Here is a 25,952-nt window from a genome sequence, read left to right on the forward strand (position 1 = left end):
AATCTAGCTAACTTAAATTTAAACAAATATCCTTAATTTTGCAATTTTTATAAATGTTATCTCCTGATCTGAGTTAAATATTACCGAGTTTGATTCAGACAAAAAGTTGCTGAAGTGGAAATATTGAAAGAGTAAATAATCGTAAATGAGTGAAAAATAGGAAGTGTCGGTGTCGGTGGGTACTGGGTTACTGAAACGGTGGTGAGTGGTGACAACGGGATTTTGGAGTTTGTCCGTTGTTCATAAGTAAGGTAAGGGTATTAATGTCATTTACTGATTCTTCATCAGCGAAGTGACCAGCTCTCCAAGGAAAGTGAAACAAAACCAAACATGGATATTTAAACGTGCACATATTCCTTGGTTTTGCAGTTCATTCATTCCGATTCTTCGCCCTTCCTCTGCAGCGCTTGAAGAAAATCTTCATTTCTTTCATGCGCTCAGACTTTTAATCTACACGCCACATTTTCTGTGCATGAGGTCAGTGATATAAAACTTTATTTTGTGATATTTGTTTTTGTTTATGTTTGTTTCTTTGATTATCAAATCCACATTCCCATTATCTTTTATGTTATGTAGTTAGTTATAGTACTCTTTTGTATCTAGTCTTCCAATTCCATTATATTTTCTGTTGTGTAGTTTATCTTATCTGCATTTTTTTCGCTCATTGCTGTATCTGGGTCTGTCAGATCTGGCACGAATCCGCTGTGAATCTTGCTAAGATGGAATATTTTGCACAATTTGGGATGTGGGTGACCTTGATCTTGTTCTTGACATTTCAAATTCAACCCAATTATGGGTTCTACCTTCCTGGTAGTTATCCCCACAAGTATGTTGTCACGGATGAGTTGTGGGTGAAAGTGAATTCGCTTACTTCCATTGACACAGAGATGCCCTTTAGCTATTACAGTTTGCCCTTTTGCAAACCTGAGGGAGGTATCAAGGACAGTGCTGAGAATCTTGGGGAACTCCTCATGGGTGACAGAATAGAGAACTCTCCCTACAGGTTTAAGATGCACACAAATGAATCTGAGATTTACTTGTGCCGGGTGGAGTCATTGTCCGGGGATCAGTTCAAGATCTTGAAGGAGAGGATTGACGAGATGTATCAGGTTAACTTGATTCTTGATAATTTACCTGCTATCAGGTTCACACAGAAAGAAGGGTACTTTATGAGATGGACGGGGTACCCTGTTGGTGTTAAGATCGAGGATGCTTATTATGTGTTTAACCATCTCAAGTTCAATGTTCTTGTTCACAAGTATGAGGAGACCAATGTGGCTCGAGTAATGGGGACCGGCGATGGCGCAGAAATGATCCCTGTTGGCAAGGAGGACTCTTCTGAGAAGCCTGGATACATGGTTGTGGGGTTCGAGGTGATTCCTTGCAGTATCATGCATAATGCTGATATGGCTAAAAACTTGAAGATGTATGACAAGTATCCCTCGTCTATCCGATGCGATCCGGCCACTGTGGCAATGCCTATCAAAGAGGGTCAGCCTCTTGTTTTCAGTTACGAGGTGACCTTTGAGGAGAGTGACATCAAGTGGCCATCTAGATGGGATGCCTACTTAAAGATGGAGGGAGCTAAAGTGCATTGGTTCTCTATCCTCAATTCGCTTATGGTGATCACTTTTCTTGCTGGTATTGTTCTTGTGATCTTCCTGAGAACTGTTAGGAGAGATCTGACCCGTTATGAGGAGCTGGACAAGGAGGCTCAAGCACAGATGAATGAAGAGTTATCTGGTTGGAAGCTTGTGGTGGGAGATGTTTTCCGTGCTCCATCGAATCCTGCTTTGTTGTGTGTGATGGTTGGGGATGGGGTTCAGATTCTTGGTATGTCTGTTGTGACAATTTTGTTTGCTGCACTAGGATTCATGTCACCAGCATCTCGCGGAACACTGATCACAGGTATGCTGTTTTTCTACATGATACTTGGTATTGCTGCTGGCTATGTCTCAGTTCGGTTGTGGAGGACAATTGCCTTTGGAGATCAGAAGGGCTGGGTTTCGATCGCATGGAAGGCCGCGTGTTTCTTCCCAGGAATTTCCTTCTTGATCCTCACAACCTTGAACTTCCTTTTGTGGGGAAGCCACAGCACTGGAGCCATTCCATTTTCACTCTTTGTGATACTAATCTTGCTTTGGTTCTGCATATCTGTACCCCTTACCCTTGTTGGTGGCTACTTCGGAGCCAAGGCACCCCACATTGAGTATCCAGTGCGAACCAACCAAATTCCTCGTGAAATTCCCCAGCAAAAGTACCCATCATGGCTGTTAGTTCTTGGTGCTGGCACCCTTCCATTTGGCACCTTGTTCATTGAGCTCTTTTTTATCATGTCTAGCATTTGGATGGGTCGAGTTTACTATGTCTTCGGGTTCCTCTTCGTTGTTCTGATCCTTCTTGTGCTGGTTTGTGCTGAGGTATCTTTAGTTCTTACTTACATGCACCTGTGTGTGGAGGATTGGAAATGGTGGTGGAAATCTTTCTTTGCCTCCGGTTCTGTTGCCTTGTACATCTTTCTGTACTCTATTAACTATCTTGTGTTTGATCTCAAGAGTTTGAGTGGTCCTGTGTCTGCTACTCTGTACTTGGGATACTCACTCTTCATGGTTCTAGCAATCATGCTCTCTACAGGCACAATTGGGTTCCTCTCTTCATTCTGGTTCATTCATTACTTGTTCTCTTCAGTCAAGTTGGATTGAAGACTTAACTCGCTTACAGATTACCCCTACAGAGAACAGTTTTTATCAAGAGGACCCTTTGAATTGTTCAATTTCTTGTTACTTTATTTCAGTTCATTTTGTTAGGGAACATAGTAAACTTAGTGCAGCTATGTTATTCTGTTTTGCTTAACTCTTTGCCAGATATAAAAAAAAATATTCATTGGATGATGTAGTTAGCAATTGATAAGTTTTTTGGCGTTCTGAAGCATGTAATTTTACTGTTGGTAGTTGATGTTTGGGGATGTAATTCATATCTTTATGGCAGTTGCCTGCAACAAATTCCACTTTCAATAAAATTGCAGCAAATTGCGTTTACACTTAACTAGGTAAGAATAAGATCTCTATGCAGTCTTGGACATGATTTATAACTAATTTTTGTGGTTCAGTCGTGCTGCATTTGGTCCCACTCAGTCGTGCTGCGTGGTACTCTTATGTGACAGTACCACGCACAACAACACAAACAGCTCTAACTTTAGCAAACTGGATTAATAAATCAAAAGCGGACGCAAGGATTGACATGTGGTACAACGTGCACCAATGAATTTTCAAGGGTTTTTTAAAACAAGTTTTTTAATATTAAAATGACATTTCATCCTGTAAATAAAAATTGGTTCGGTATTTTTAAAGCATGAGTTGCTTTTCTCATTGAAAGAATGTGGAACATGGCATGTATAGTGTTATATGATCTTCAATTCAAGTCATCTCATTCAATTTTGTTCCAACAAGAGAAGTTTTAAACAACTCCAAACAATTTATAATTTAATTTGATTATGATATATAATTATATAAATTTTAGTTATTGTAATATTAAAATTTTACTTAAAAGTCAACTTTTTAACAAAAATTAATTAAAAACTAATAATTTATAATATTTTTTATTTGAAAATAATATCAATTTTACATTTTTATGATAAATAAAAATGAAATTATTATAAAGATGCTAGGAAGTTAACATTTAAATAAACGCATAAGGATAACAATTATAACATGAAAAAGAAAATACAATATACTTCATAAAATTAAATTTCATTGTTTTCGAAACAGAGAAAATTATACTCCATAAAATTAATTCACTTTACCAACTTTTATTAGTAGCACAATATATGATGATATAATCAATATATATATATATATATATATATATATATATATATATATATATATATATATATATATATATATATATATGGGGTTTGCTAACGCGCGTACGCCTGTTTTTCAGTTGGTACGTTTTAGCAATGTGTACCGGGTTTTAGTGGACAAAAATATCCTTATATATCATGGATTCTAAGTTTTAAGGTTAAGGGTATTTTAATAATTTTCATTCTCAAAACTAAAAAAAAAAAAAAGAAACCCCCAAACCCTTACTCACCTCTCTCATTCCTCTCAACCCTTTCTTTTTCATCTTTTTCACTCCAATCTTTTCTCTGTCATCCCTACTATAGCCCCAATCGAAAAAATCAAAAATTTCTCTCAACCTTTTCTCTTTCATCTTTCTCACTCCAATCTTTTCTCTGTCATCCCTACTGTAGCCCCAATTGAAAAAATCAAAAATCAAAAACACTTGTCGTTAAACCATCTTACAAAAAAATTATTTTATAATGAGTTTTCATCTTATAATTTTTGTCTTATCTAATTTTATCCAATTTTCACAAGCATAAAAGAATTGGAAATTGACCTGGAAAAAATCAGAAATACTCGTTGTTAAACAATTTCTTACAAAAAATGATTTTATAATGAGTTTTTATTTTATGATTTTTGTCTTATCTAATTTTATCTAATTTTCACAAGCATAATGACATCAAAGGAATTGGTAATTGGCCTTGAAAAAAATCAGAAACACTCATTGTTAAACAATTTCTTACAAAAAATGACTTTATAATGAGTTTTCATTTTTATAATTTTTGTCGTATATAATTTTATCTAATTTTCAGAAGCATAATGACATCCAAAAGAATTGGTAATTGGCCTGGAGGAGTTTTTTAGAGATGATGATTCTGCAGATGATGAAATTAGAGAGATTAGTGAAGATGGTGAAATTGAAGAGATCTTGAATGAACCTTTGCCTGAAGGTGAATATGTCAATGACTCAACTCTTTACAAAGGCAAATTGTTTAAAGCCAAATGTTTTTTATTTTTTCAATTGGAACTACAGTAGCGATGACAGAGAAAAGGTTGGAGTGAAAAAGATGAAAGAGAAAAGGTTGAGAGAAATTTTTGATTTTTTCAATTGGGGCTACAGTAGGGATGACAGAGAAAAGATTGGAGTGAAAAAGATGAAAGAAAAAGGGTTGAGAGGAATGAGAGAGGTGAGTAAGGGTTTGGGGGTTTCTTTTTTTTTTTTTAGTTTTGAGAATGAAAATTATTAAAATACCCTTAACCTTAAAACTTAGAATCCATGATATATAAGGATATTTTTGTCTACTAAAACCCGGTACACATTGCTAAAACGTACCAACTGAAAAACAGGCGTACGCGCGTTAGCAAACCCCTATATATATATATATATATATATATATATATATATATATATATATATATATATATATATATATATATATATATATATATATATAGGGTTAAATATGTTTTTAGTCCCTTAAGTATCAGACGATTTTGTTTTTAGTCCCTACTCAGAACTTTGATGGTTTTTAGTCCTTATTGTTTTGAAACATTGACTATTAGTCCTTAAAATTGGACGGTGTTAAGTTTTAGTGGATGTGGCAAACGGCGATGCCACGTGATTACTAATCTGCTCTCTTCACTCTCTGCCACGTGACCACTGATCTGCTCTCTTCACTCTCTGCTCTCTTCCATTCCCTCACTCTCCAACCCCACCCAAACACTTTTTCTTCAGAACGACGCGCCCACTCAAAACGACACGCTCCACCGTCGAGTCCCCAACCCCTAAACGACGCGGCCGAAAGAAAAAACCCTCACAACCCGAAACACCACCCGCAAACGACACACGGGAACACCAAAACGCAGAGGCCAAGAAGGAACAACCTTCAGAGGACGACGAGCTGTTCGACTACGACGACGACATCAACTTCCCCTACGAGGATCTGCCGCTGGTGTGCTACTTCGGTGCGGCGCAGAGGGAGTTCATCCCTGGGGTGCGGGTGCAGATGTATCCGATGCATCCGGACAAATACTCGGAATGGAAGATGCTGCAGTGGAAGCCACCAGAGTTTGCACGGGCGCCGGGGGGGCCGCCGTCTAACGTGGCGGTGGCGCACGTGCGGCTTGGGGGGCGTGCCGCGTTTTTGGGGAAGGTTGGTAGGGACGAGTTCGGGGAGGATTTGGTCCTGACAATGAACAAGGAGAGGGTGCAGACAAGAGGGGTTAAGTTTGATGAGGGCCGCAGGACAGGGTGCGCATATATGAAGGTGAAGATGATCCACAGCTTTGCGACTTAGATGATCCACGGCGTTTGGGTGGGGTTGGAGAGTGAGGGAATGGAAGAGAGTAGAGAGTGAAGAGAGAAGATCAGTGATCACGTGGCAGAGAGTGAAGAGAGCAGATCAGTGATCACGTGGCATCGCCATTTGCCACATCCACTAAAACTTAACACTGTCCAATTTTAAGGACTAATAGTCAGTGTTTCAAAACAATAAGGACTAAAAACCATCAAAGTTCTGAGTAAGGACTAAAAACAAAATCGTCTGATACTTAAGGGACTAAAAACATATTTAACATATATATATATATATATATATATATATATATATATATATATATATATATATATATATATATATATATATGAAAAAAAATAGAATTTTTGTTGTCCTCTTTTTAAATAGAATTATATCACCAAGCCATATTTTGTTGATTAATACAAAGAGAATTGATATTACCCACCACATAAAATATAGCATAAATACACTGTAATATTGTAAAAACTTTCAATAAATATACCTATATATTTGTTGCTAACTAATTAACTTTAAATATATAATATTAAATTAAAACGCAATAAATGATGTGGTTTGATTTTTAATTTTCAATCTAAAATCCCAAATTTAAATAAGAAAAAAATAAATTAAAAAATAAAATAAAAAAAATCAATTTACACAAATGATAGTGGTCTTAAAGCAAAGGAAAACAAGTAGAGACATTTGTTAGAGGGTGCATGCGAGTGTTCTGAACCACTCAACTGATTCGACCGATCCCAAATGACAGCTACGATGATAAACACCGCACCCAGCTGCTCCTTCCACCGCACCACCACTCTCACAACCTCTCATTCTCTTCCATTCACTCCCCTTCACCATTCATGTCTACACCACTGCCACTTCTCCTTCTGCACACAACCTCTCCGATTAACCAACCTCCGCTGCCACACACTTTCGCCGTTAACCACCAAGGTTACAATTCTTTATTATCATTTACTAATTTATTCATCCGCTTTCTTACACCACGCAAACGTAAGTACCTTACATGTGTCATTGTCTTTAACAAGACGCTCAAAGTGAATTGTTCCATCAGCGATCCTCTGAAGGTGATGATATCAGGTGCACCTGCTTCCGGCAAAGGCACGCAATGTGAATTAATTGTCCAAAGGGTTCGTTTCTACCACATGTCACGTGCCATTCCCTTTCTATTTTATTTTTCTGGAAGTAATTTAACCAAGAAAAGCAAGAAGATTAAAGGTTTGTTTGCACGGAAAATAATTATAGAATTATTTTATAATTTAAAAATTTATAAGAAATAACTTTTAAACTAATTTTAACTTGTAATTCGTTTTTGTTTGGAAATTTTGGTAGAAAATTAGTTAAAAAATGACTGAAGTTAGTAAATAAATAAATAAAGTAATTGATGTGTAGCAAATAAATGAATAAATTGTTTGTTTGTTTGTTGTTGTGCAGTTTGGATTGGTGCACATATCAACTGGGGATTTGCTAAGAGCAGAGGTGGCCGCTGGAACTGAAATTGGGAATAAAGCAAAAGAGTTCATGAACGCGGGCCAACTGGTTCCTGATGAAATTGTGACAGCAGTATAATTATTAAACCCAGCCTTTGTGCCATGAAAATAAAATGTTTGGTTAATGTATATTCTTTTTTTGTAGATGGTGGCAGCACGATTGTCTCTCGAAGATGCTAAGCAAAAGGGGTGGCTTCTTGATGGGTACCCTCGAAGTTTGGGCCAGGCCCAGAGTCTGGAGAAAATGCAGATACGACCTGATGTGTATATAGTATTGGATGTATGTCAAACGTTTATTTTTGTTTTGTTTTTCTCCCTTTCCAAAAACTTTTTCTGAACAATTTGCAGTTGTTTTTAAGATAGTTTTAAAAAAATGGTTGCCAATTTCAAGGTTTTTGGGGTCTTGCGAACCACAATTGATCATAATTTTCCACAGCATAAAATGTTGCAAAGAAACTTCATATGATTGCAATGAAAGTTTAAAATATTGTTTAAGGTTAATAAGATTTTGTTTATTATTTTAAGTTTTTCATTGTTGGTGCAAATGTGACCTGTTTGTAAAGAGAAATGAGAGATACATGGTGCTTGAGGGTGGAGTTAGAATGAATAAAGAAAAATAAGAGGGAAAGTGAAAAATGTGATAAGTGATGGGACGAGAAATATTGGGAGAGGAAGAAAATGAGATGAAAAGGAGATGGAAGAGAAAGTATGTGAATAATGTTGTTTATAATAGGTATAGGAGTTGGTCCTTTGGTGTTATTGACATGTTACATGTTATTTAATTACCTAGAATCAGAAATCTATACATTCATCTTCCTCGCTAAGTTATTAAATTTCTAATACTCAGGTTCGTGATGAAATTCTGATCGACAGATGTGTTGGTAGAAGGCTTGACCCAGTGACAGGGAAGATATACCATCTAACTTTTTTTCCACCGGAGACTGAAGAGATTAAAGCAAGGCTGGTAACTCGACCTGACGACACTGAGGAGAAGGTATGATTGTACTCCTTTTATTTTGTTTTGTCTCTCTTTGTTGGTACTTCACATAAGCTGCATCATTTGAAAATGTATTTGTTATTTATACTCCTTGGCAGCTGGAAAAGATGGTCTGTGCATGCATGAAATGATCTCCTAAATACTTGTCACCACTGATGAGATTTGATTTTGTTAAATGGCAAGTTTTATCACAATATTTCTGCGAAGCTAAAGATCTTAGTTGTCATATAATCATAGTGTACCTTGAAGACTATTTTCAACTGAATCGACAAAGAAGCTTATCAGTCAGCATAATTGCATTGTAATGATGGTGTCAATCATGTGCATAAACTGCTCAATGCGTGATGCATTATCAAATTTACGTATAACTCTTTCAGATTTTTGTTTCTTTCGCTTCATATATTCACAAGCAAGGTGTTTGTTAACCATAGCCATTAATTTTTTTTCTAGGAAGTAGTAACAGCATTCAGAGTCCAAAGTTACACGAACAGGTGAATTATCATTTATGTTAGTAAAGGGAGGAGTTCTAAAGGATCACTGCAAGTATTTTATTAAAATACTTAAATTCTACAGGGTGACATTGCATTTTCTTTTATTTCAGTGCTAGTTTGGAAGCAGAAAATGTATCATGTAGTCATTAAGCTCGTCTTATAGGAAAAAAATAATTTAGTAAGCTTCTGTCGTATTGTTATTTAAGATTACAAAGAAAAAATATTACATTTTCTCTGTTAACATTTACAGGGATCTAACATCCTTGTGTATACTTATGTTTTGCTTTTCAGGTCAAATCTCGCCTCAACATATACAAGCAAAATGCAGAAGCCGTATCTTCATCGTACTCAAATACAATTCATAAGGTCATTGGAGACTATTAGCATTCTCATATGTCTATCTTTTGTCGTGCCGTGAACCGGGGGTGGGATATCACTCACATTTAACTAATTTTTCATGCACAGATTGATGGCAGCAATTCAAAAGAAGCGGTTTTCAATGAAATTGAATCTTTGCTATCTCAATTGCAACATAATAAAGTAAAGCTAGTGAAATCTGGAGGTACGAAGCTTCAAAAGCATGTATTATATATCTGTAGGAAATTGTAAGTTTAGAAGAAAAAAAATTCTATTTTGCTTCTTTAACAATTAATTTGAAAAGAACCACATTGTTTCCATTTTTTTTTTGTTTTAGAAAATCTGTTTAAAACTGTGAAAGCATAGTGGTATAATCGTAAATATAAAAACCGAGAAAAAATATTTTATTTTATTTTATTAAACAGAATGGGCCCTTGTATTTTGAAGTCATGTAATTCATCAACCTGGGATAGTGTTCCTGATTGTGAACCTTGGCATGATATTTAATAGATAAACTTTAGGCTTGCATATTTATTACTTCCCACAATAGCCAATGCACGATTTTGGTCCTCTGATAATTCGTTGTTCGAAATTAATTCCCCAATTTTTTAATTGTTCAATATAACTCTTATAAGATTGCATTACCTAAATCATCCACAACCTTGTTTTCTGGTAAAATAATTATGGATGTAGGAGAAACTTGAAATATAAAATTTTGCATATGTTTCAAAATCCGGAAACTGGGTATTAATTTGAGGAAAATTCGGATGCTATAATAGGATTAAAGGAAATAAACAATGATAATATAAGGGAGAGTATGAGTAGTATTATGCAAAAGAAAGAACAAATCAACGTTGCAGCAGAGGAGTACTGTCTTTATCATTTCAAAACATATATAACCAATGAAAAGTACATAACTGCCTACAAAGTAATTGTTTTAAGGAGGTTACAATTAACAAATTAAAAACAGACCCGTTTAACTCCTAAAACATAGGAAACTGACTTTTACTTATTCAAAACATAAATAAGTAAATAATAAAATAAAACATTAGTCCTAAACAACAACTAACACACTCTTCCTTGCTTTAGGAAGAGCAAACACCAAGTTTCATTCTCAGGATCTCGAACTTGTTTGTTGGTATAGACTTAATAAATATATAAGTCATCTGTTCTTCGGTCTTCCAATAGACAAGAGTTACAAGACCATCCCTTTGCACTTCTCTTAAGAAAAATAACTTGATGTTGAAGTGTTTAGTTTTCCCATGAAATATAAGATTTTGTGAAATAGCTATTGCAGCTTGATTGTGAACAAAGATCTTAGTGTCTTCCTTTAAGATCACTCAATATCTTCTTAAGCCACAAGGCTTGATTGATAGCAGTAGTTGCAACAATAAACTCTGCTTCAGCATTAGATTGAACCACTATTTCTTTTTTCTTTTTGAACTCCATGAAAAAACTCCAGATCCAATACTAAAGCAATATCCTAAGGTGCACCCTGCCCAATCACGGTTAGAGAACCCTAACAACTTGAAATCCTTGTTTTTCTTGAACTTAATGCCAAAATTGGTTGTACCTTTGATGTATCTAAGTACTCTTCTATCCGCCTTCAGGTGTGTTTCACTTGCACAGTGCATGGATTGAGATAAAATAGATGTTTGGTCTTGTTGCTGTAAGCTACACTAGACACCCAATCCTACTCCTAAATTATGCCTCATCTACTCTTTCAGCTCCATCTTCCTTGCTGAATTTTTCCTTTATATTCATAGAGTGTTCATACACTTGCACTCTTCCATATGAAACTTCTTGAGAATTTGCTTGCCATACTTAACAAACAAAAACTTCATCTTGGCTTTGCTTAATCTCCATTCCAAGAAAATAAGTCATCAATCCAAGATCAATCATCTCAAAAAATTTCATCATTTCTATCTTAAATTCATCAATTAAGACTGCATTATTTTCAGTTACTAAAAGATCATCAACTTAAAGAGAAATAATGATAGTGTCAACCCTTCAGTGTTTGATGTAAAGAGTAGACTCAGATAAGCTTTTTGTCAATCCTATATTTAACAAATGATTGTCTATTCTGCTGAACCAAGCTCTTGGAGCTTGCTTCAATCTATAGAGTGTCTTCTTTAAAAGATAGACCTTATCTTCTCCTTTTTCTTAAATCCTTCAGGTTGCTCAACTTAAGTTTCTTCCTACAAGAAACCATTCAAAAATGTTGATTTAACATCCAATTGGTAGTAGACCTTCCAACCCATTTGTGCACCAACAGCTAGGAGAAACCTAATGGTATCAAGCCTAGGAACTGGTTCAAATGTTTCTGAATAGTCCACTCCAAAAACTTGAGCAAAACCTTTAACCACAAGTCTTGCCATATACTTATTGATTGAGCCATCTGCATTTTGCTTGGTTCGAAACTCCCATTTAACCCCAATTACTTTTCTATCTTGAGGTTTGTCTACAAGCTGCCATGTCTTGTTTTTTTGGATCATGTGAAGCTCCTCCTCCATTGTAGCCATCCAGTTTTGATCATTCTTTGCTTCTTCAAAATCTGCAGGTTCAGAAAGTGAAAAGCTGCAAGATTGATAAATATCAGAAAGCAATCTAGTGCCTCTGACTTGAATGTCATCCACCATCTCATTTAGCCAATCTTCATCTCTTTGTTCTTCAATAGTTGTGGCAGCAGGAACGTATGGCTGCTTTAAGGATTGATCTCTCTGCACCCAGTTCCATTCTTCATTCTCCACAAAGTTTACATCCCTGCTTATGACAATATTTCCTGTATGTGGCTGAAAAACTTTGTAAGCCTTAAATACTGTACTATAGCCTACAAAGATTCCGTGGACTGCCTTCTTGTCTAGTTTATCACGCTTAACCTGTGGAATATAGGTGAAGCACAACAACCAAACACTTTTAAAAAGTTTAGAGATGGTCTATATCCATACCAAGCTTCAAAGGATGTCAAATTCTTCACTGACTTTGTAGGAAGTCTATTATGAAGAAAGACTGCAGTATTTATTGCCCCAACCCAAAATTGTTTTGGTAGATTTTTCTCATGTAGCATGCATCTTGCCATTTCCATGATGTATATGTTTCTTCTCTCACTAACTTCATTTTGTTGGAGAGTGTAAGGAGCATTGGAGAGTGTAGCAGTGAATTGGTGTTATATGCCAACATTCTCACAGAATTAATTCAATTCTCCTGAGGTGTATTCTTTTCCATTGTCTGACCATAGAGCTTGAATGTTGCAACCCATTTGATTCTCCACCATTTTTTTGAACTTCCAGAACACTCTAGCCACTTCTGACTTGAATTTTAAAAAGAAAATCCAGCAAAATCTTGTAAAATCATCAATGAGCACAATATAGTAAAGACTACCTTTGAGAGATGGTGTTCTTTGTGGTCCACATAAGTCAGTATGGACCAATTGAAGCTTCTGTGTTGATCCTTGATGATGATAGTGACCGAGCCTCTTATGCCATAACTTTGTGACATTCTCCATAATTAGAAAAGCAGCACGTTCCTCCTCCAATAGATTAAAGGTGAAACTCTTTCCTTTCATCTTGATCTTGAATAGTTCTTGACCAGAGACATTTCTTATCAAACAGTATTTGTCTTCAAAATAAACTTTAAAGCCATTCCCATCAATTGACCAACACTTAACAAATTTTGGTCAATTTTTGGAACATACAGAACATCAAATATAAGCTTTGTTCCAAGACAACTTTCAATTGCAATGTTACCTTTTCCCTTCATTGCTATATGTTGTCCATTGCCAATTCTGACTTTTGAAGTTTATGTGCTTTTTAATTCCTTGAACAACTCCTTGTTATGAGTCATGTGGTTAGTGCAACCTCAGTCAATTAACCAACTTTCACTTGAATCACTACTTGAGAAACAAGTAGCAACAAAGTTGATCCTCCTCCTTTTGATCAGCTACTTGAGCATCAACTTCTTGTTGTTGAAATTTTGCTTTGCAAATCACTGCTTCTTGACCAAGTCTGTTACAGTGGTTCAATTTTCCATCAGGCCTTTTCCAGCATTTAAATGGAGGGTGACCTATTTTACCACAATGTTGACAAGGTGGGTAACTTTTCTTTTTACCCTTTACTGTAATTATTTTCAGTACTCTCATTTCCTGAAAACTTGTTCTTCTTGAAGTTTTTCTTTTTGCTTGTTCCAACTTGTTGACCTTTTGCTTGCAGAACATCTTCAACCATGCAATCTTGCCTCATAAGTCTCGTTTGCTCTTGGGCTTGTAAAGCATGTATGACTTCTGCCCGAGCAACCTTGGACAAATCCTTTGTATTCTCCAATCTGGTTATTGATGCTTCATATCTCTCAGGAACTGTGTTAGGAGTTGGAGGGTTTACGAGAGAAGGAATAAAACTGGGAATACCTAACTGTTTTGGCAGTTAGGAGGAGTGAGTATTCGTTTGTATAAATAGCTAACTGAATAGCTGTGAATGGGGAGTTGATTGTTTTGTAGAAGTCTAACAGGAATTTATCATTCCTGAGGGGAAGGTTAAGCTCTCACAGTTCACATACTCTGTATTCCTTTACTATCAATGCAAGAATATATCATTCTTTCTTCTGGGTGTGGGTGTGTTGTGTGCCTTTTAGACTGTTTGTGGAGGGTTCTTAGAAGGGAACCTAACAAACTGTAACCAGAATTTTTTCAACTATTCTAGAATCAGAAAAGTTGGTGCCAAGCAATATAACCTTGTTAGCAATGCAGTTTGAACTCCTGCATCAAATTCAGAACTTGCATGCCTCAAATTCTCTCATCCCCTACATACTCTTCCTCTAAGTAATCCCAAATTGACTTTGCTGACTTGTAAGTCATGATCCTAGTAAATATGGTTTCAGAAACACCAGCAAATAGGCATCATCTTGCCTTTGCCTTCTTGGTTTTCTTCTCGTTGTGGGTCTTTATTTGGGCCATGGAGGGATTGTTAGACAGCGGAAGTATTTCATAATCTTCTTCCACGGCTTCCCACAAATCCAAAGCTTCTAAGTAAGACTCCAATTTTACTGCCCATAGGTCATAGTTCTTCCCATCAAAGATAGGAGGAGTAAATTGAGAGAAACCTGATGCAGCTTCCATTCCACATATCCCTCAAGAATAGAACTCGGATACCAAATTAATGTCATTATATGATTGCAGTAAATGAACAATGATAATATAAGGGAGAGAGTATAAGTGGTATTATGCTAAGAGAGAACAAATAAACGTTGTAGCAGAGGATTTGTCTTTATTATTTCAAAACATATATAACCAATGAAAAATAACCGACCACCAACAAAGTAATTTGTTTTAAAGAGGTCACGATTAACAAATTAAAAACAGACCTGTTAAATCCTAAAAAATAGGAAATTGACTTTTACTTATTCGAAACAAAGTAAATAATAAAATAAAATAGCAGTCCTAAACTAAACAACTAACATTCTTAATGAATTTTGTGACATAACATAAGGCGTTTGTAGAAGGGGAATTTTGTGATTATTTTGGGTAAATATGATGCTTTGAGTGGTGGTTTTTGGGGGAAAAGAGGGTTTTCCTTTCCGTTATTCAGTTTTGTTAAGATATGTGGGATCACACGTTACTTTCTGAATGAGATGATAATAATATTTGGACATCTTGACATGGGGTTTTTCCCATGCCATAAGCAGGAACAATTCGTATATTTTAACGTCATTTACTAATTTCTTTTAACTCAGAAAAATCAATTCCTGATTCAAAGAAAGGACGGACATCTTTGAGCCAGGTAGACAGTTGTACTTTGTAATAGGCATTTGTCTGTTTCGTTTTTAATACTTTCCTCCTTTATGCACTATAAAAGTCTCCTCGGTATATTGTTTCTAATTTTTCCTTAGCTTATTACAGGATAAGTGGAGAGGGATTCCTACTAGAGTAAACAATATTCCCCATTCTCGAGAAATCAGGAAATATTTCTATGATGACGTGCTACAAGCTACTGAGAGGGCTATCAATGATGGTAAAACTAGGTTGAAGGTATGACACTTCTATCACAAGTCTGCAAACTGGTTGATGGTTTCACATATTTGAGTAATTCTTGATCTGTGCAATATCTTTAACCATTTCCATTCTTACATATTTTGCCTCATAAAAAATGTTCTATATTTAAATGTAAAAAATAAAAAAAGTTAATGTTGGGATCTCTGATGGTGCCAGGGAATTTCCTGTGTGACCATAATATGAAGGAAGTTTTAAGAATAGAGATTTATTTGAAGAACTTCAAACCTTAGGGATTCAAGGATGAATCCGAAGTGATGCAAAGTGAGTTGAGAGAAGAAGACTGTTATTCAACCAGAAAATCATACCAGCTCACCTCCGAGTTGTGTATTTATTAATTGAAACAACTAACAATCATAACAAATAGCAATAGAATTATGAATTAAGAAATTGGCTGCCACGTGGCTTCCTTATTGATTTCCTTATCAATTCCCCTGCCTTGAAAAATTCCTTGTCCTCAAGGATGAAAATTTGGATATTTCTTCTTCAAATCAAAGAAGAACTCCCAAGTGGCGTCTTCTAGAACAAATCAACATGCAAAATAGTGATGCAATAGCACTTCCTGCTTTTAGTAAAACAAATCAACATTCTTACTACATGCATAATATTCAATGATAAAGAGTACCGAAGGGTAGGAAGATGAGGAGTAAAAATTTTAAGCTTTTAATTCCCTTGGATTGCAGGCTAATATATGCTTTTGTTTGTCATTCCAAATCAAATAGGTTGACATCAACATTCCTGAGCTGAACCCAGAAATGGTATGCAGATCTGTGTTCTTTTATTTTTTTTTCTAAATGTATCATTTGACCACATATTGTGGTTTACAGGATGTTTATCGAATAGGTACCTTGATGGAACTTGTTCGAGCTCTTGCCCTCTCTTTTGCGGATGATGGAAAACGGGTTAAGGTATCTTTCATACTCTTTTTTCTCAAACATAGATATTTTCATTATATAGGGAATAAAATGATGCTATTGTCTATAATTGTTAGGTGTAATTCTTTTTAATTAAAGTATCTTCATCTTCATCATGCAGGTTTGTGTACAAGGGTCGATGGGAGATGGTGCTCTTGCTGGAATGCCGTTGCAGCTTGCTGGAACTCGTAAGATTTTAGAGTTCATGGACTGGGGTGATTATGGAGCAAAAGGAACCTTCATCAATATTGGTTCTATAGGTATATCATTTAAATTTACTATGTATGGTTGCTGTTCAGCTTTTGATCCAATACCCCTGATGTATTTATATATTGCACACCTTCTGGAGGCATTTGGTAATAGGGAAGTTTATTCCGTGTTTGGGAACCACTGAATCCTGAGAATTATGATTTCTAGAAGTAACTAAAATATGTTTGGTTGGTCATAAATATTCCTAAGAATATTTATTTAAGTTTTCTGGTAGAAAAAGTAACATGATATTTTTACTACAAACTTTAACTATTTATCACATAGGAACAATTTTGTGGAAAAGATACCTAAAAAAATTGAAAAGAAAACATTGTTTTATAGGAATGTTATATATTAAAAAAATAATCCAAATATGGGAAACAAGCTTTCCAAACTTTGACTCACTGGAAACTGAAAATTCCCTGTATACCCAATACCCCCTTAGATTTTCGAAATTCCAGATTCTAGCTTAAGTCTTAATATCTAACTTTACTTCTCTGTATTTATTTGCTTTGCCATCCTGATTGAATTTGATCTTTTCTTCATAACTTCATATTGAGAATATCTATCTTACTCTGCCTTTTTGAAGCAAATTATTTTTCTTCCTGCTCTGATATATTTGGCATCTAATTAATGTATGAAATTCCAATCTCAGGTGCTGCTGAGGTTGAGGAGCAAGATGACATGTTTATCTTGGTGGCTCCTCAAAATGCTGTTGGGAATTGTATTATTGATGTAAGTGAATATGGTGGGAGTTTTACTGATATATTTTAGAAGCTTTATTTGTTGAGCCTTTTTTCCTCTTTTTCTTTATGGATATACACACTTTCTTCAACTTCTCCTTGCTTTTCTCTCTTTTTTCTCTTTAATATGTTTGAGGTTGTAAATACAGGATCTAAGAGCCATGACCAACGCAGCTGAACACAGACCAGTTATTCTAGTCAATGCTAGGCTTAAGGTTAAGTTCGTAGCTCCTTTATTATAGCCAAATTTATTTAATGAAATAATTGAATGATTTACAGCTTGTTTTTCAGATAGTCTTGACTTATCGAAATGAAGATAGCCTGAATCTGACACTGTACTGGGTCAAATAATCAGTTTATGCACAGAAAACTTGTTGCCAACTAGTATAGTCTAGACAATTTTATGCTGATAAATGATTTTGAATGATTTCAATCTTTTTGAATAATTGATTAGATGTGTAAAACTACTGAAAGGAACAATTGCCATGTCTTGATTAGAGGCTGTTAGACCTCCTATTAAGTGTGTAATGTTGTAAATAACACGTTATTAGGGTACAAATATCCTGAATATTTCCATATTGATTAGGAGGAAATATTTTTAAAATCTTCTTATTCATTTCATCATATTTACACTTCCTTATTTTAGAGAGCTGGATTATTACGAATAAAGGCAATGAGAATGTAATGGTGTCATTGTTATCAACAAAATAATTTATTTCCCTACATACTTCAAGTTGGTATCAGAGGTTTTGATTTTGGGATCTCTGTTTTCGTTTCCATGTAAACAACCACCACAACTGCAGTTTGCCCTACCACCACCACTGTTGAGGTCAATGGTAGGCCAGAAAGATGTGTCTCATCTCATGTCAATAATTACAATGTTGATAGTTGTGTCACTATCAGAGTTGGCAAGTATAATTACACGTCACCACCAGTGCCAATGTGTGTAGCCACAGACAGGGTGTTAGGACCTCTTGAACCCCTTCCAAGGGACAGTGACCTCCCATTTGGCATCGATTTAAGTTTTTCAGTTCTTGTGTGAGAAAAGGGTTCTCTTTGTTCTTTGCTTTTGTGATTTTTCAATGTCTGAGGGGAAATTCATATCTTTGGGTCTAATAATCTTCGAAATCCTAGTTCATTTCTTTCAGCCTCTATGCTGTGTGCATACTGCATAGCTTGACTGGAAGCGTAATTTGTAGAAGACTGTGTTCTAAGGCACCATAAAGATTGGTTTATGTAGTCTTATTGTATTAATTACAAAGAATTAGAGGATATTTTGTTCCCTCTTAAATTAAATATTCTGTTGCATACCTCTATATGTTTAATGTAAATATTCTATCCTGATTTTCAAGAAAAAGCTTGCACCTGATTCTTAATGTGAGGTTGCAATCCACCCAAAAAACAACCCAAATATTTGTTTCCTTATATTATGTTAATATGTTTGCTAGGTTAGGCTCTTGGACTATCTTGGATTTCATTCTTAGATGTTAAGATTCATCTTTGAATATCTGACTTCTTTTTAGAACAATGTGTAGCACCACTTGGTGCACATTTGGGTCTTCGTATTAAATTAAAACATCTAGTTTACGAAATTTGAGTAAATTACATCTTGCTACTTTTCTGCAAATATGCTCTACACTATTAACATTTTAAGGTGCTGAAACCAGCAATTAGACTAACATTATAAGTATATAATATATTCAGATTTTTTAGTTTTCAACTTTTCATTAAATATATTTGTTTGTGTGGTCCTCGATTAATTTTATGTTTATACTGTGACCCCTCTTTAAATGATATTTTTACATTTTATTTTGCTCATATATTAAATTGACAAATTTCTATGAATTCAGGATTTGCCTGGTTCTAGTGGTATAATGCAAGTGAGTACTAAACCACCTAGTTCAAGATAACAATTTATTCTTGTAAAAGTATGATTATAACTTTGCCTTCTTAATCACTAGACGATGGGGAGGGACCAGAGGCTCAAGTATGCAGCATCTTTTGAAAGTTGCTACTTCTTTCGACTTCTGTATTATGCAGGAACCCAGTATCCCATAATGGGAGCTATCAGGTTAGACAGTAACATATTTCATCATTAAATTTTTCTATAAACCTAATGTGTCATTGTTTAACTTCAAGAAGAAAAGTAGGAATAGTGTACTTAGAAAAAGATAATTAAGATAATTGAGCGACCATGTGTCTATGCTTGCTTCATTGAATAGCCTCTCAAAACATCCAATGAGATTGTATGATCAGCAGAAAGGCGTTTTAGGAACTGTAGGAAAGTTAAAGACCATGCTTCCATATGTTCATTAAACCCAATCGAATTGATTGATGTTTATTCTGGGTGGTGCTATTAGATAACATTATGTTTGCTTCCTTCTATAAATGGGGTGACATGATGATGGAATGAACAATTTTGTTAAATATTTTCTTTATGTATTGCTCATGACTCGCTGATAAAAAAAGTTGTATTGCTCATGAGTATATTTTTGTTTTAGTTTGATGAGCACGTAAATTTTGTAGTAGTCTGATATGTTTACTTGACAAATAAGTCAGTCAGTTACTACTTTTACGTGAGGAGCAACTCTATTGTTATTGATTTTTATATCTCTTAATTTGTCAGTCTATGATTTCTCTTTCTATAATTAGAAATGTAAACGTTGTTGATTCATAGAATATTATTTAGCTCAAAATATACCAACATATTATGTTTTTATTTTTTCTGCCATAATTCCAATGAGTATCTAGAGCCCTCTTCTTACTGGACCTCCAGAATAGAATGTGAAAAACCTTGGGCAGTAAAAATTTATTCTTATGCGGAGGCATTTGATTTTTAGGAAACTGTGGAAGAGGATACTGTCGATGATCATACCATGGTCTAAATCAAAAGTCACATGAATAGAAAAAAAGGAAGGTAAAAACAAAGTCATGTCTTTTTGCTAGTGTTTTAAGACCATATTCACTAGAATTATGGCTTTCAAAATAACAAATGATATTTGGGATTATTTGAAGGAGGAATACATCGGAGATGAAAGAGTATGAAGCACGTGGGTGCTTAATTCAATGAGAGAATTTGAATTGTAAATGATGAAAGAGTTTTAGACAATAAAGGAATACTCAAAAAAATTATTGGATATTGCTCACTAGATAAAGCTGTTGGGTAACAATGTCGAAGAGGTACACATCTATATCCTCATTGGAGAATACAAATAATATGACTAAGATTATTGCAAAAGTGCTACATTCTCTGCAAGCCCAACAACAGTGAAGGCTGATGAGACATTATCATGTTGTTGAAGGTACTTTGCAAGCCAAAAAAAATAATGATGTTGAGAAGAATTAAAAGAAAATTTTCAAGCAAAATCAGGCTTCAATCAGCACAATAAACAACAACATTAAAGACAAGGGAAAAAAAAAAGAAAACGACTTTCAACCTTATAAAAATTGTAGCAAAAAAGGCCATCCACCATTCAGATGTTGGAGGAGACTAGATTCAAAATGCTGCAAGTGAAACCAAATGGACATGAAGCTGTGGTTTTCCTCAACAAAAATCACCATGTTGAGCTTAGATTGTTAATCAAGAGGAGGAAGACCAATTGTTTGTGGCCACTTGTTTCTTGAGCAATGAATCAATTGAAAGTTGGTTGGTTGATTGATATTGGATGTACTAATTACATGATCTTTGATAAGGCACTCTTAAGAGATTGGTGGCCAACTAGTGTTATCAAAGTTAGAATTGAAATGATCTTAATCAAAGGAAAGGGGACTACTGCAATCACAAGTTGTATCGGCACAAAACTTATTTCTAACTTTGTTAGCAGGGATGTTCACTTTGTGGTAGGTTGTTATGTTTCCGAGTAGGAGACGTAATTATTCACGATCACAGTAGGTAGAAAACGATAATGAAAGAATGAATTTCTCTTATTAATGGTAATAGAATTCTTTAAACAAAGATAGTTGGGAGCATAACCTCCCTCACAGGACTACAATTGCCTGTCAACAAACTCAATAATCAAAAGCATATCCTAAACAATAGCATCTAGCTTTATTTATATTAAATATTTCCCTAGAATATAGTTCTATTTACTATAATTAACTTATACTGAATATTTCCCTAGGATATAGCTCTATTTACTATAATTAACTTATATTGAATATTTCCCTAGGATATAGCTCTATTTACTATAATTATTACTAAATATTTCCCGCCTATCCTAATTGCTACAACAGTTAGGATAGTAGCTCTTCAACCGGTCGGCTCATGTTCTTCGTTGCTTCCCATCGCTCGACTCGAGCTCTTACCGCCTTCAGCCGTTCGGCTCGACTCCTCATCGCCTTCCATCGTTCGACCTGATCTCTCCCCGCCTTCCACCGTTCGGCTTGACCTTTCTTTGCCTTCCACCGTTCGGCCTTCTCCTTCTCTCCTATACCTTCTTCTCTCATATACCTTCCAACCCCTAAGATAGGTGAAGAATGAAATTGGGATGAACCAAAGAAGATTGATCAAGCTTTTAAAGATTTGTACCAAAACTTTCGCTCAAGTTTAGAAGATGAAAGTTGGTAGAATGAGTTAGTTGATGATGTTCCTATAAGAGGTACTAGATTGTTCTTTTTTTATGTTTGTGACAAATGTAGCATTGTTGTATGTGAACCTGCAAACTAAGAAGTATAACAAAAGACTCTAATTTGGGTTATTGTAATGAAGGTGAAGCTCTTAATGATAAGGAGAAATCAAACCTAGTTTCACAAAGACTACAAGACAAGGAAGTTATTGAAATCAAATGGGTATATAAGACTAAGCTTAATGTTGATGGTTATATTAATGAACACAAGGATAGACTTGTAGTGAAGGGTTATGCTAAAGTTTTTGATGTGGATTACTTAAGACATTTGCACTAGTTGTTTGATAAGACACCATCAACTTGTTGCTTGGTGTAGATGCTCAACATAATTGAAAAGTTTGTCAACTTGATGTCAAATTAACATTTTTAAATGGTTTACAAGAAGAAACTTTTGTTGGGCAACCCCAAGGTTTTGTAAAGGAAGGGAAAGACAATAAGGTTTATCTTCTCAAGAAGGCTCTTTACTAGTTAAAACAAGCCCTAAAAGCTTGGTACAACATAATTGAGATGAACATTTTCTTGCTGAGCTTGGGATTTTTCAAGAGCTTGTCAGAGTCAACTTTGTATGTCAAAATAGATGGAGCTAGTTATCTCACTATACATTGTAACATAAACAATAAGCCTATGGAGAAATTTAAGAAGGAATGATGGTGGTGTTTAAGATGACAAATCTCACTTTAATGACCTTTTTGGAAAGGGATGAGGTGTTAAGACAACTAAAATCCCATTTGCTTCGTGCTCAAGACAGGATGAGGACTCAAGCCAATAAGCATCGAAAGGAAAGACATTTTGATGTGGGTGATCTTGTGTTTTTAAAATTGAAACTGAATAGGCAGCAATCTGTCATGAACAGAGTCAACCCAAAATTAAGTGCTAGATATTATGGCCCTTTTGAGATTGTGGAGAAAATTAGGGAAGTGGCATATCGGCTGAAATTGCCACCAAATTCAAGAATTCATCCTGTCTTTCACGTATCATTATTAAAGACAGCTGTGAGTAAGTATAAGGTTGAGGAGGATCTCCCTACTGGGTTGGAGGATGATAGAGCAGAATTATTAACTCCTGAAGGGATCTTGGCTACTTGGGAAAACGCAAAGAAAGGGAAAATTAAGAAGCAAGTGCTTGTGCAGTGGAAGGGGAAAAATGTTGATGAAGCTACTTGGGAAGATGAAGTGATCATTAGAAGTCAGTTTCAAGAATTTAGCCTTGAGGACAAGGCTCTATTTCAAGAAAGGGGTATTGATACAGACCCAAACCTTATTGGGCTCAATGAGCCCTTGATCCAAGAAGAAAAGGTCAAGCACAGGTGGGGCAGAGTATATGAGAGGAAAAGGACTAGGAAGGGTGACATGGTATAGTAGGGAGGAATAGGTTGGTTAGAAGAGAGAGAGAAAGGGGTGTGGTTGTTTTAAAAAGAATCAGGAAGGAAGTTTTGAAAACAGTTAGTTGTTTTTCAGTAGAGAGGGAGCCATTCTTGGTTTCTCTTAGGAGCTTGGCTCTGGGCAGTGAGATATTCATATCTTACTGATTTTCTTGTTCTGCAGAAAATAAAAATCATCCATGTTCCATTTGAGTCTTCATTCAATCTTTTTCTGTTCTTTTAAAAAAACCTTATCAGGAATACTTCAAGGTACTATTTTGGCTTTGGATTGAGTTTTTCTCATGGAGCTCAAAAAACAAGAAATTGTTGCCCAATCTGCTTTAGAAGTTCAATTTGATGCTATCACCCCTATTGTCAACCTAGGAAAAACTAAGCATTTCAACATTAAGTTATTTTTCTGAAGACAAGTGTTTTTACCACGCTATTACCTATTATCAAGTTGAAGTTCTTAATATAGAATACTGGAGATTGCAATTCTTAATGCAAAGAAGAGTGTTAAATGTTTGCTTATGTATTGCACATGATTTTATATTTCTGTTTCAGTTTGGTGAGAACATAAATTTATAATAGTTGGACAATTTGACTTACGGAGCAAGTTTGTTAGTTGGGGATAATTCTTATTAAGTGGTTTATGTTTAATTCAACCTTACAAAAACTGACTTGTAAAGTAAAGATTACATCTCATTTATATATTATAATTTGTCTTTATTCATAACAATAATTATGTCTCTTAATTTGTCAGTCTACGATTTCCCACAATTATAAATGTTAACGTTTTTTATCCATAGAATAACAGATTCCTTGCTTGCAGCTCATATTTAGACGTATTTTGTTTGCCTTGCTTCCTCTTTTTTATTATTTTTGTCATAGTTCCAACAACAATGTTGAAAGTGTAAAGCTTCGTTACCATGATTTGAGTGTTGAGAAAACACCTTCCCTAATTGTAATATAACCAAATTAGATATTAATTCTTTTATATGCTCAAAATACAAGCACATTTTTTATCTTCTGCAAGTACACAATACGGTACTGTAAATTAACTTCTTTTGATGTAGAATGACTTACCCAAACCAATATGAGCTGTACAAGAGGGTAGATGAATCGCCTGGGAAGGAGAAGTATGCTATTCTGTCTACGTTTACACAGAGACCTAGTACTGATGAAATTAACGATGCTTTCCAAGGAAAACCAAGGTAATTGTTGTCTAATTTTTTGAGCTGAAAGCTAGAAATGCACTCCGTCTTATCAGACTTCCTTATGTAGCATTTATGCTTGCTAAAAATAGAATTGAACATTTTGTCTGATAATTTTGCAGTAATGAATCTAGGAAAACCTCAGGGATTTGGTTAGTAACTTTTGTCCTCAGTCCACTATTATTTCGTACTTATCCCCCTTTTTGGAAAGTTATTTCAAGCAATTTTTGTTTATTAGTGCATTTTCTTACAGGGGCTTCTTGAGTGGCATACTCTGAGCAGATTGGAAAGCAACCGGAAAGGGCCTAAGTTTTTTACTTTCTTATTTATCATTGAAGAACGATAACAACCAGATGTTTGATTATAGGAATGTATCAAAGTCAGTTTGTAGTTCAATTTGCTGGTTGTCGAGCATCTTTTGTATAAAAATTAAAAGCAAGAGAAGATGACAAGGAAATGAAGATTGAAAATACAGCAAATATAAAGTATCTAGAATTTTACCTTTTGTTTGTAAACATATACATACATACATGCATATAATATTATTATTATGGAGTGAAGGGATATCGATTGTATTGACTTTTTGTTGCTATGAATCAATAATTATTCTTGTGGTTACGTGAAGGGTGAGGTATATGGCCGATTTTAATTTCTGAATAGTCAAATACACAATTTAATACACAAGTTGTTTATCAGCAGGGTGGCTTGGTTTTGCTTTCTGAATATTATTGGTAATGAATTCCCTGGACTAGGCAAGTAGTATTAATCCATGGCAGAGATTGCATATCCTATAAAAGTAAATGCTTTTTTGCTTGAAGACATGTTGTTCTCTTTAAATCCATGTTGTTCTCTTTAAATCCATGTTTTTTCTTTCTTTATAATAATGACAGATATTTACGTGTTTGAACCACTAACGATTTGAAGGGAAAGAAAGTAAAGATAATCCACATATTCTGGTGAGCCTAGGAGGATATATTATCGAGTCGTTTCTGGTTTCTGTGCAAGAAAAGTTTTCATTTAAAGTGAAGCCAGAGTTTTAATCATCCTTTCAAATCATGGCTTTAGAACAAATCACACTCCATGGTCATTGGGTCCCACCAGTACGCCACATTTCCAAACTTCATTAAGTCCTCAATAAGTAATCAAAGGAAATATTTTATTGTTATATAGTTTCAAATATTTAAATTTTATTATTATTATTATTCAACATATTTGGTACTTTAAACAATAGCTTAATGAAAATATTCAACTATACAGTTGAATAGTAAATAAGTGTTTCTTTAAGATAGAAGTGTATAAGTATCTTATTCTC

General features: G+C 34.9%; 3 protein-coding genes across 5 annotated transcripts; all 3 read left to right on the forward strand.

The window, feature by feature from the left end:
* The first annotated feature begins 272 nt into the window (after positions 1 to 272).
* Positions 273 to 3,045, forward strand: LOC108331959 (transmembrane 9 superfamily member 11). The gene is made up of 2 exons (XM_017566998.2): positions 273 to 477; positions 687 to 3,045. Exon 2 carries the CDS (start codon positions 720 to 722, stop codon positions 2,700 to 2,702), a length of 1,983 nt encoding a protein of 660 aa, XP_017422487.1. The 5' UTR covers positions 273 to 477; positions 687 to 719; the 3' UTR covers positions 2,703 to 3,045.
* Positions 3,046 to 6,837: 3,792 nt separating this feature from the next.
* Positions 6,838 to 25,219, forward strand: LOC108331653 (adenylate kinase 5, chloroplastic). 3 transcript variants are annotated; one of them, XM_017566496.2, is made up of 19 exons: positions 6,838 to 7,093; positions 7,189 to 7,290; positions 7,595 to 7,723; positions 7,796 to 7,930; positions 8,498 to 8,644; positions 9,430 to 9,504; positions 9,604 to 9,700; positions 15,220 to 15,266; positions 15,386 to 15,514; positions 16,258 to 16,293; positions 16,363 to 16,443; positions 16,571 to 16,709; positions 17,354 to 17,433; positions 17,591 to 17,656; positions 19,292 to 19,321; positions 19,403 to 19,512; positions 24,503 to 24,640; positions 24,763 to 24,792; positions 24,894 to 25,219. In XM_017566496.2, exons 1-19 carry the CDS (start codon positions 6,902 to 6,904, stop codon positions 24,916 to 24,918), a joined length of 1,788 nt encoding a protein of 595 aa, XP_017421985.2. In that variant the 5' UTR covers positions 6,838 to 6,901; the 3' UTR covers positions 24,919 to 25,219. The 3 variants fall into 3 exon arrangements, 2 of the variants coding, with proteins under 2 accessions (XP_017421985.2, XP_052732913.1); XM_052876953.1 differs by lacking the exon at positions 7,189 to 7,290; XR_008248566.1 differs by lacking the exons at positions 19,292 to 19,321; positions 19,403 to 19,512; positions 24,894 to 25,219.
* On the forward strand, positions 19,545 to 24,496 carry LOC128196350 (uncharacterized). The gene is made up of 2 exons (XM_052876955.1): positions 19,545 to 20,358; positions 20,457 to 24,496. The coding sequence occupies exon 2, from the start codon at positions 22,711 to 22,713 to the stop codon at positions 23,422 to 23,424; it is 714 nt and encodes a 237-aa protein (XP_052732915.1). The 5' UTR covers positions 19,545 to 20,358; positions 20,457 to 22,710; the 3' UTR covers positions 23,425 to 24,496.
* Positions 25,220 to 25,952: the final 733 nt, after the last annotated feature.

Source organism: Vigna angularis, chromosome 4, assembly GCF_016808095.1.
Source record: "Vigna angularis cultivar LongXiaoDou No.4 chromosome 4, ASM1680809v1, whole genome shotgun sequence".
NCBI lineage: Eukaryota > Viridiplantae > Streptophyta > Magnoliopsida > Fabales > Fabaceae > Vigna > Vigna angularis.